General features: G+C 39.5%; 1 protein-coding gene across 4 annotated transcripts in view; it reads right to left on the bottom strand.

The window, feature by feature from the left end:
- RCAN2 (regulator of calcineurin 2) overlaps window positions 1-12335 on the bottom strand; it is a 233160-nt gene that overhangs the window by 83378 nt on the left and 137447 nt on the right. Inside the window, exon 1 of one of the 4 annotated variants that reach the window (XM_039854588.1) lies at window positions 9155-9429. The exons of the other annotated variants lie outside the window; for them this stretch is intronic. Coding sequence (XP_039710522.1) covers window positions 9155-9241 — 87 coding nt within the window. The 5' untranslated portion in view covers window positions 9242-9429. Of the gene's footprint in view, window positions 1-9154; window positions 9430-12335 lie in introns of those variants that run through there. 4 annotated transcript variants of the gene reach the window in all.

The following is a 12335-nucleotide window of genomic DNA, read 5'->3' as shown; positions in this document are numbered from 1 at the left end:
TGGGTGTCAAGGAAATGCTCTATGATAAATGAGGAGCAACCAGGTGGACACCAGGAGGAAGAGCATTCTGGGCAGAGAGCACGGCAATGCACGTTCAAGAGGATGCTTGGCATGTGCAGGGAGCAGGATGGTTAGTGCTGAGTGACAGGAAGGAATACACAGAGGAGATGAGATTGGCAAGGCTGTTGGGGCAAGGTCTGATGGACCTTGAGGATCACAGCAAGAACTTGGTCTTCATTCTGAGTGAGGTGAGCCACTGAGCCTCTGAATTTTGGCCAGGTGGGTTTGGGGGTTTTATTCAGGCTGCTTCCCTTTCCGTGAGCTCAGTCAACATCAGCAACTTCCTTGGGGCTCTATCTCTACATTTCTTTCAACCTCTACCTACCACAAGTGGCTGCAGAGTAAAGACACTTCCTGTTGATCCTTCAAGATCACTTCCTGTTGATCCTTTCCTGCTGCCTCCTACCCTAAAGGGGCTCCTTACCCAGGACACTTGGAAGAGACAAGAAAAGTCACAAACGAGGGAAGAGACATAGCCTAAGAACTGCAGCTTCCCTGCCACCTGTCTGGGTCTGGGATTCCTCACTCTTTTGCTGAGTCAGTTGCCTCACAGTCTTGATTCTGTGACCTCAGAGTGTCACTGAGATAGGTCACTGCTGCCCCTGTGCAAAGATGAATTGAAAACTGTAGGGGAAGAGTCTGATGTAATTAGGGACAGGTAAGGTCAAGTGCCCTGGCAAGAAAACTCAAAAGTGCATATAAGAATACTACTGATGATGATGATGATGATGATGATGACAACGATGATGACGATAAGAGCTAACATTACGTGTGCACATTCTGTCTGCCAGTCACTGTTAAGACTCAGATGCATTTAATCCTCACAGCCAACCTATGAGGTAGGCACCATTATATTCTTCCTTTCGTAGTTGAGGAAATTGGGGCAGAGAGGTAAGGCAACTCGCTCAAGGTCACACAGTAAATGACCAAGTGGCCAAATAGAGAATTCAAACCAGGATATCTGATGTGGAGGCTGGGCTTGCTTCCTTCTCACATGCCCTATGTCAGCAAAGGAGTCCTCTTTAGAGGCTGAAACAGCATCACCTTTTTGGAAAAAATGGAACTGAGAGGAATGAAGGCCAGCACTGCGTAATGACAGAGCACAGCTTTTGCATTCAATGGGACTGGTAATCTCTGCATCTCTAGAGCCTCCTATGAGGCTTTGAACATGGAAGGCATTCAATACATACTTGAAGTATAAATGAATGAATAAAAGTACTTTGCATAGTGTCTGACAAATAGTAAGTGCTCAGTACATTGTTGCTATTATTAAGTTAGTTCATTGTTTGCATTTCCTATTCCAGGAAAGGTGGCTTGAGATGATTGTCTTAGTTAATACCTAAAGGCACAGTGAAGTCGTAGAAGATGAAATCAATTCTATCAGACATGCTATTGATGCAGACTACAATAATCCACCAAGAGATCTTGTGTTGTGTCGTAAACAAAATTTGGACTAAGTTTTTCCTTTATGAATTGTGTGAGCTTGCTTACCCTGGAGATCTCCTGTGAGAAAGCTGAGTTTTGCATAATTTGGAAAGCACTATCCAAAAGTAAAATGTCATTATTATAATTAACACCTTCACCACCTCTGCTCTACAATTCTTCATAGATCACCCACTGCTGACAAAGTCAACGAAAATGTTTGGCGACATCAGGAAAGAGATAGAACTCTCACAACAGATGTCATTAGTCTGTTGGTGAGCCCTTGGGTTTTCCAGCAGACTCTTTTCCCCCAACTAGAGAGCACAGTTAAAACTTGGAACAAATTTTAAAACATAATCCAAAACAGATGCTATGCCTAGAATTGCCACAATGTTAGATCTATTGAGAAAAGTAAAATTATCTCAACTACTGATTATGTAAAAGTAGTGCTCCCACCTCTAATAAGAAATAAAAGACAAAAACAGTGTTTTGAACGCTTAAGTAAATATAATATATAAGCTTAATGTCTTATCCTCGAAGATTTACATCCTTTCCCCCCAATAACTGATTAACAACTTTTAAATGAATCCTTAGGAATATTTTGGTAATGGAAAGAGTAAAACAGACCACAGTTTGAGTCCCACTTCTGTCATTTACTAGCTGTGTGATCTTGTATAAAATTTAACTTCTCTACCGGGAATCTTGTTTAGAATGGGGCAGATAAATAGATGCCTTGGACTATTATGGGATAACAAGTGTGACATGTGCCTAGCACATAGAGGTATTTCGTAAATGGAAAGAATTGTTAGAATTTTTTAAATTGCCTTTTTTCATAACATATAATATTGATCCATTGAGATGAAGATCTCTGGGGGTTTACATTTGTCGTCATGTGGGATGGCTTAATGCTTAATTTAGTAAATGGCCCCCACAAAGTCAAATCTTTGGGGCACAGCATGAATACTGCTCACATATTCCTTTAGAACCACCAGAGACGGAGGGAGAAAATCATGACTAAGCAGCGAACTACCCTATTGTTGGGACACGTAGAACATTAGGGAAGATTCTCTTCGCGGGGATGAAAGCCAGTCCTCGGTTTGATCTAATGGAGAAAGATAGATTTGCTAAAGTTGTCTTTCTGGAAGCTGAAAGGTCAAGATCTTTTTGAAAGCCTTTAAAAAATGATAATGTACACCTGAAAATTATATAAGTGTATTAGCCAATGTTACCCCAATAAAATTAATTTAAAAAAATAAAAAATAAAAATAAAAAAATGTTTAGAGCTAGTGTATTAGATTCTGAAGAGAGTAATTATGCTACTAGACTGTACGGTTGTAAACACCCCTTTGGTATTACAACAGTTGTAAAAAGGCCATGAATTTCTTAGTGTTTTTCTCCTCTGAAGGAATTGTTTAACAAATGTTTAGGCTTCTGTTCAACTATTTTGCCAGGAATCTTCTCTGGGCTCTAAATCTCTAACATGGTTAAGAGTACACTGTTTCTAATAGCTAATTAGATAGGCCAGAGTAGAACAGAAAATACCTTCCATGATCATGGGGAAAAAGAAGAAATACATAGTATTATACGTGTATACATTTTGGTACGCAAGTGTGTGTATATGTATTATGTATGTTTATATATATATATATATATACATTTGCCCCCAAAAGAGGACTATTGAAAGCACATACAGTGAATATTTTCTAGGGAAGGTCTAACTTGGTGGATATTTTACTCTCAAATACTTTTAAGTTAAATTCTCTATTTTAGATAAAGTGTAGAGTATGTAACTTTTTACCTGCCTGACATCCTCACCAAATGATTTCAATATTTTTTCAAGTTGTATTTTGGAATCAGGTTAGATATACAGCTGGGAAAGGACACATTCCTTTTACAAAAAGAATACATAAATTATCCCGTTACATAAAGAAATTCTGGGCCAGAAATGGGTTGGAAAGTTGATGACCTCCTTGGAAAGCTGGGCTACTCTCCACAGTTTCGATGCCTATTAAGCTCACAACCTATATACATCAAGCGGTAATAAATGTTTTGGTTATCATATCCTTTCTTACTTGTCAGTTCTAAGCTTTATTAGAAAGTACTGAAACAGCTCATTATAAATTATTGATAGTGGTACTCAAAACAGAATCGCTAAGGATACAAGGTACTCTGAGTTTTACATTAAAATCTATTTATTTAGGAGAAAAATATTAATGAAGATGCCATATTGTTGTTCTTGTTTTTAAATAAATCTGACAGATGATGAGATAGCAACTGTCAGTGTCTCTGTTACTTTCCAACAATTAAAAGACCCTTTAAACAGATAAGCAAGTTTTTAGTTGACTTTCCTGCTTAACTATGTCATTGGCCGAATACAGCACTTTGTCTTTCCCTAACATGACAGATGGCTATGAAATCTGCCTATTAACCTTCTCAGGGAGCATCTGTCACTTGCAGAAAATCACTTCTTCTCACTCTTCAAACATCAAAAAGATGTTTGTTATTTTCTGCAGAGGCAAAAAATGCTGCACGTTTAAGAACGTTGTTTCTCAAAGTATTTTTTAGGGTTAATGTCTAACATTGTTTTGCATAATTCATCTATTTTCAAAAGGGCCTCAATTCTAGTTCATTTTATTATTAAAGAAAGAGCAAATCTTTTGTTTTGCTAAAGTGTTAGTATCTGTTATGAACATGCCATCCCCTCCACCCCCCATTCTCGCGCCACACTCCCTGTCGGTTTTCAGAAACTAAACGTGGTCTGGAGCTATGTAACAAGTATTACTTAACATTATGGTCATTGAATAGAGAAAGAGAGATTCTGTTAACTTAACATTTTGGTTACGAAATGTTACCATGAATCTCTCTAGGGAGTTTCAATTTTTAGAACTAAATCATAGGCAATTCAAACTCTTCTAAGTTCCTGAGCGAACACATGGTTTTTGAAGATGCTGAAAGAGCTTTCGAGCTCTGCAGAGTCATCAGATCACAGCTGCAGCCCGATTCTCTCTTTGGCATGGAGCTTGACCAGTTCTCCTGACAAATAAATACCACAGGTTTCTCTTCCAAATCAATTCCCGATACCCAGTATCCACATATTCACTTGTATCATTTATCTCTCCCCAAAGCAGAGTGCAAAGTGGATTGCACCAACTCTGTTCCACCTCCTCCTATGATTCCTGCCAAGCAAAGCAAGTAATTTGAAATTTCCAGTGGTTCAAATGACAAAGAGATTTCATTGTACTGAGGGACCACGATGTGCTAGGTTTTTTTCATAACTCACACAACAGCATGACACAGACTATGAGTCAGTCACATTATAGTGTTGGATGAAAAGGAAAAGAAAATAAAAGCAGTCGAGTATTTTTATCAGTATGATTATCATGTGTCCAGAAGGGTTAAGAGACTTTCCCAAGGTTACAAGGATTGGGAAGATATTGGGAAAGTCTCAAAAACAGAGGAGAGAAAGAAAGGCTATGAGTTACTTTAAAAAGACCTTGGCTTTTCAGAAGAAGAAACCAAAAATCCTAAGATTCCAAGCATATGAAGAATTATTATGCTGAGAACAAATATCTATCTGCTCATAGTTCTCCCTCCCCAATGGGAATCAACAGGTTTAAAATATAGCATGAAGGAATTATGTTAAGCACAATTTCTAAAAAAAAGAGCATCCTTAAAAAATATAAATTACGCCTAGGTAGGTCCCTGAATGAATGATGATTAAAATAGGTTAAAAGAAAGGCTGGGTAAAAATACGTCAGATAAGATCATCTCTCTTTGCACCTACTGCTCCCCCAGATCTACACCTGTTCTCTCACTCACTTCTGAATGACACCGGAACAATGACATTTAATAAATGGTCACCTCCCCAGAGATGCTTCTTATGGTCATTTATTCAAAAGTGGCCGATGGAATTTCCAGAGAAAGATAACTATGGCAGAACTTCATTTGCCTGATTTCCTCTTCTTTTTGGTACTATGATCCAGCAGTGTTGAGTCTCAACATTTCTCACAGCTTAGAGACATTGCTCTTAACACTGCAATCATCAAGTCTCCATTTGGGGATACGGATCAAAGTCTTTAAGCGAGAATCTCTAGGAGGTTCTTGACTGACTCACCCGTAATTACCTGTATCTAGAAGAGACATGACACTGACTTAATACAATAATCCATGTCCAGGCTCCATTCAGATAGGACAAAGCAGAAGTTCCGGGTATGGGGCCTGGGCATCGCCAATATTTTTAAAAGCTCTCCATGGAATACTAATGTGCAATCAGGTTTAAGAACCACTGCACTAAAGTAAAATATGAATTTCATTACCCATTTTCGATCCCTTTCATTTTCCTAAGGTTTTGGCTCTTTGGGGAGGAAAAAGACTATTTTCAGAAATATATGAAGAATACCGAAGAAAATCAAACACACACACACACACACACACACACACACACACACACACACAGATTTTACAGCTCATCGCATCTTTTTTTTTTCTATTAAGAGCTTCATATTTCTTCATCTCTCTGGGTACTCTTATGCCATAAAACGGACAGCTAAGTTCATGACACCACTAATGGAATTTCTGAATGGAAAATTCAGAATATGGCAGAACTCAATTTGCCTGATTTCCTCCTCTTTTTAGTACTATTGCTCTAGCAGCTTTGGCAAAATTTAGAAAATTGGAATCTGAAGGGCCTTCAATGCAACCAGCTGAGATCCACCATCGAAGATAAGGCTTTCTAAGTCAGATCAGACACTGGACTTGCATATGCCTCCACTCCCTTCAAATAAATCACTGCACTTATTATTACAAAGGGTGCCTGCTAGTTGCCTAAGCTTGGGGTAGTTGCTTTCCCATGGGGGCAACATGCGGAAAGGAAAGGTCTGTTAAAATCGATAAAGCCTGAAATCAGGCAAGCTAGATTAGGGCGGGTGAAACAAAACTTCACAGGGGCCTCCCTTTTATCCGACAGTAAATATTAAAGACTTTGAAGAAAGAAACTCCTGGCTACACCATTTATCTGTTATTGGCGATTAAAAAAGTTTACCTTTGGGGAAACTTTGTATAGTGCCAGAATTTTATATTCGAAAATGACAATAAACAATGCTCACTTTTGAACAAGGAACATATAGGTTTTCTCAGCAAACCTCTTCGGACAACCTTAATGTATTCATTTTTTTCCCTTTTTAAAAATAAGCACAAAATAGATCCTAGCCTGATAATAATGTCTTACATTAAATGATTAAATGTCTGAAAGGAAGGGCCATGTTTTCTAAATTGTTAAAGAGAAAGTGTGTGTGCGTGTTTACATTTGGGGGAATGAGAGGGAAAACATTTTCTGAGTCCTGAATTGTCACTGTAAACTCACTTAGAATTATGGCATTCCAATAAACTGTCAGAAGTCCCCTGTCACTTTCAGAGAATATCTAGAAAGATGACAATGATGATGATGGCAATAGCTAACATTTATTAAACACTAAATATGTGTCAGGCACTGTGTTAATTTTTTTACATGTATAATTTTCTTTAATCCTCCTACCAAGCCAATGAGGTAGGAATGACTATTATTCCTACATTACTGATGAGAAAACTAAGGCACAGAAAGATTAGGTAACTTGTCCCAAAGAGACAAATCCATTGTGATTTAGAGCTATTTAGCAGTAAGGACATACAACACATCTTTCTGGTGGGAATCTTCCCAGAAAATGCCATAAATTTCTGATGAGCAGTGTCAGTTGCTTTATAATCTTATTCTGACTCACCTCCTTTCCTTGTTTCCCATCCAACCTCTCAGAATCCTACTGCAGTCAAATGCATTGACTCACTGGACTGCAAAATGGAATGCTTTCCCATCCCCATGACTTCTCTCTTTCTGTATCAAAATCTACCCATCATCAAGTTCAAGTACCACTTTCTCCATGAAGCCACTTAAGTATAACCAGCTGTAAGAATTTTGTGTTCCCTTAACTCCATAAGACACCCTCTGTCTTTAAGAAATATTGGGCAAGTAGTATTTTTATGTCTATCTCAAGATACATATGTTATATAAGCCCATCTTAAACTCCTTCCTGTATAAGCACAATGCCTAGCATATTGCATATGCCTAATAAATGTTTTCTCACCATCATTTCTTGGACTAAAAAAATTTAAACAATCTTATGATGTTTGAAGGGCAAGCACGTAAACAACAGAGAACTGTTGAAGACAGAAAAGAATGATGAAGTTTTAATTCTGTTTCAGCAGTTAGTAGAAGATGTCTCTCTACCCAGTTAGCCATACTAAACTTTAAACTGGTTTTAAACTGGAGGGGCTCTGATGACTGCCCTCCTTTCTGGAGTGCTTATGGCAGGTAAAACTGGAAGGACTGTGAGTCTTTGCATGCATGTTTCCATTCTGGATGTAACCGTAGGCAGCAACAAACCATTATATTCTTATTTTCTGAACTCAATATGACAGGTGGTAGACACTTCCACAGAACTGGCATAAGAGTTGTTAAACACAGGGCCACACATTTAAAATATGTAGGAACAACAAAGCAGATTTTTGACTCCATTTCATGAGTGTTCAAAACCACAATCTTGAATGACAGAACCATGTGCTGTGCTAGTGAAAACATAAATCCCCCATCTGAGAAGTACCAGGGTGTCACCTGCACACCCAACGATAAAGAATTCAAGGTCTTCCTTTAAGTAAAGACTAAAGCAAGGGTGGAAATGATTATTCAGTGTAATTCCCTTTTTCTTCCTCCCATCACACAATAAGCAACTGTCCTTTGTGTGTGTGTGTGTGTGTGTGTGTGTGTGTGTGTGAACTGTTTGAATAAAAAGCTTCTGCCAGTTCTTATATTAACTATGAGAGAGACAAGATATCAAAATTTCTATTTTACAAGCCTAGAATCTTTTCCAATATAAAAGCAATATAAAACCAAATGGGAAAATAAAACAGAATGAATATCATCAGGGGGCAACTACCCATGACAATTAAATAATTGCTGCAGACAATCAGCGAGGACCAGCACCTTAGAATACTAAGTCTTCAGATGCAAAATTTATTTATACTTTAACTTTCTTTATGGACAGCTGCTCAGGAAAAATGACTTGCTTCCTTTCTCTGACCAAAAAAAAAAAATAAAAAATAAAAATAAAAAAATAAAAAAAAAAATTTAAGTGGCTACTCTCCAACTTCGATTTCCAGAGAGCTTGAGATTGAAACTGCCATCTGTAGAACAGCTTTTGTTCAATCTGAAGACCACAACATGGCATATTTAAGTGACATCCCATGAGCAAGGTGCCCTGGATGTGATGTTTATTATGTGTGCTTTCTTCATTTAATTATTGATTCAAAACCTCTCTCAACATTAAGGATTGAATATCCTCCTTATTGACACAGATATGAGACTACAGAAACATATCTACTGTGAAAGGGATGACTGTGGGTCACTTCATAAAAAAGGCAAGAAAAAACAGACAATGGTAGACCTCATCACATTCAGAATTAATGTGCTAGACCCTCTTCTAACTTATTCTAATTAATACAGTCACACACTGACCACATGCATTTCTAGCATAGACTGTGAGCTGAAAACTATTAGCAAAAGTCTTGTTTCCTTAAGCTAAAAAGCCTCTGCCAAGCAGCTTCGGTAGCAGCAATAATGAAAAATAAGAATGCAGGTGCATACCTTAACCTCCTGATTGGTAAAGACTTCGACATCCACCACACAGGCAACCAGAGTGGAAACATCACAGTCCATGCTAGGGGCTGGCATTCCCCCTTCTGGTTTTCAAAAGAGTCAGGCAGCTTCTGAGTTGTGCGTGACAGGGTGATGGGAAGAGCCTCCAGGTGGATGTGGCCGTGGCCTGCCGGGGCTGCCTTGCCCTGGGGACCACTGGAGCTCAGCACCTGGAGTCCACTCCCGCTGCACGCACGCAGCCCTCCGCGTCTGAGGCAGCACGGCAGAGTAACGAAGGGCTGGCTTTCTCATGGCAATGACATCACCACAAAGACTGACACAAGCTGAAGCTATTTTTTCCCCCCAGCCTTTTATCTCTAGGCAGTGCAGTGGAGCAAATTGAACATGATTATGTGCTAAATCTGAACTCAGACTAAATCAATTCAGGCAGCGCTAGCTAGGAACTGAGTCATAGCTGTTGTTTCAGCCGAGTGCTTATGTTTGCAAAATGCAGGGGGGAGAAGCTGACACCAAAGGCTCTATTTGGAGGAGGGGGTGTGGGGGTAAAATTATTCTGCAGATGAGCCTCCTGAGGTTAAGGTGTGACAATTTTCTGTCTCAGAGACAAGCAGGAAGTTGAGGCATTTTGCAAACGCTTGCCCTCTGTTAATTGCCCTATGCCGCTCGGAAAAGCCACACATGTTCCGGGCGTCCTAATGCATCCCGGGCACGGGCTGAATAGAAATCCATTCTTGGAGTGACTAAAGAGCTGGTCGTCAGTCATTTACACAGACTGGTAAGAGCAGATAATTAGAGGTTTGTGAAATTCTATTTGAAGCACATAAGTGCAGACTAGTAACTCTAAAAGCACCCTTCTAAGCTGAGAATTTCAGGCCATCTTCAAGGTCATTCAAACCCAAAGCGACCCGTGGAAAGGAGTTACAGCAAATGTCTCATGCGGGGACAGATGGCAGAGTCTAATGGGCAAATGCACTGATGTGGGTCACTGTCGGAGCCTCGGGGCTCTATTTTGCCTGAGACTTTGAACACCACAGGATTGCTTTCTTTAGTCACTTTTTCTGATTGTGAATTCCTGGAGGGCAGGGCTGTGGATAATTCACCTTTATATCTTGAGCCCTTAGCAGAGTGCCTGGCATGAGAAGGCAGTAATTGTTTAATGAATGAAACAACAGAACAGGAATGGCTTTTTTCTCAGTAGTGTGAGCAAAAGAGAAACATCAGATTCATTTTTATTTTATCATTAGTTATAAAAATACCAGTAGAACTCACTAACATCCTAGGAAGATCTATCCCAACAGGAGTGCAGTTGCATCTTCAGTGGTCATCAGAGTGTCATGATTTGTAACAGATTGGAGTCTTTCTAATACATAATTGAACAAACTGGTCCATTTTGGCATGTAGATGAGAAAGGTGACGTTTCAGACTGAAGGTAGAAGTTCTGGAGTTAGTCCTCATTGGATGACATTTGAACCCAGTGATCTCCTTCAACAAAGCATTTCCCACACTAAATGAAATCAGTCCACAAATACAAATATTTAGACTGATGAAGCTGTGTGTGTGTGTGTGTGTGTGTGTGTGTGTGTGTGTGTGTGTGTGTGTGTGTTAACTATGTTGTCCAGCGCACTGTGGGGAATACGAAATCATATCTGCTGATAATTCAACTAACACTTACTGAGTGATGACTATGTGTAAAGCTCTGCAGTAGATGTTCTAAAACAGGGGTCTCCAACCCCAAGCTGCCGACCAGGACTGGTCCATGGCCTGTTAGGAACCGGGTCGCACAACAGGAGGTGAGCAGCCATCCAGTGAAGTTTCATCTGTATTTGCAGCCACTCCCCAGCGCTAGCATCACCACCTCAGCTCCACCTCAGATCATTAGGCATTAGATTCTCATAGGAGTTCCGGTCCCTGGGGCCAAAAAGGTTGGGGACCGCTGCTCTAAAGGATAAAATGATGAAAAAGCAAAATTCACTATCCTCAAGGGGCTTAAAATCCAGGGAGGAGGTAAGACATGGAGACAAACACCTACATAGCGAAACAGCAGTAATGGTGGCTGAGGAGGTACAGACAGCTTTTGGGGGAGGCACTAGAGAAAGAACAATGGATGCTGAAGGGAGCTGTGGCAGAGGAGCATCGAGGAAGACATGACCTCTGCTCTGATACTAAAACACGGGTTAGACTTTGTTAGACAGAGAAGGGGTGAAGAGAGCCCTCCAGGTAGCGGCAGTGACCAGAAATGTCTAGAGGAAAAATAGAATAGGGTACTTGGTGGGCAACACACGTTGATGGTTAAATTTGACTGGCGCCAGGGATAGACAAGGCAATAAGAACCAGATGACTCAAATCCTTGAGTGGCCCTTGGTGTCTATCTGGTTAACCATGGAATGACAGGAAAGTTTTTGAGAAAGTAAATGGTGTCTATACATACATAAAAACAGCTGAATTATAAAAGATATAAAAGACAAATACTATTTTGAATACCATTAACCTCTATTCAAGAGGCAAAAAAAAAAAAAAGAAAGAAAAATGACTTATTTTTTCATATGCCATGGCATATGCTAAAGTATACTTTTTTAAAGTTTCACAGCAGTGGCATGCTGGTAAGTGTTTGACAATCAGCTCTCTGAAAAGAAAAGCCCAATGTGTAGTGTTTGCTGATTTCCATGGTATAAACAATCTTATCATGGCTGATTTCAAGCAACCAATATGAAGTCACTCGAATGCAAAGTTGGAAAGCAATGCCTAAAATCTGTTCACACCAGCAGTTTGAGCTGCCTCCAGCATGCTACTGTTTCGTAGTCATGAAAATGTTGTCCAGAGAGGTTAAGTCCAGCATGCATATCCAGAGCCGATCAAAGAGCATCAGGGCAGCAGGGGTAACACATTATAATCATTGGCCTTGTGAATTATTTTACACTTGTATTTAGGAAAGAGCTATTAAAAGACACACATGTATTATTTCAAGAAAAAGAATCTTGTTATAATAAGTCTTGGGAGGAGGACATTAGTCTACTCGGGAAACAAAACCCCGCTCAAAACAGGTAGTTTTTCCTTTATATCTTCAGTTATTCCTTTCTGATTTGTTTCTGCCCTGAAGATTCTTTCCTATACTCAAGAGAGCATTAACTTAACACTGTCGTCTTTTAAAATATGTTTTCAAGGACACAGC

Source organism: Pteropus medius, unplaced genomic scaffold (assembly GCF_902729225.1).
Source record: "Pteropus medius unplaced genomic scaffold, Ma_sr-lr_union100, whole genome shotgun sequence".
Taxonomy (NCBI): Eukaryota; Metazoa; Chordata; class Mammalia; order Chiroptera; family Pteropodidae; genus Pteropus; species Pteropus medius.
The sequence above is the reverse complement of the archived record's forward strand: the minus strand, read 5'-3'. Positions and strand labels throughout refer to the sequence as shown.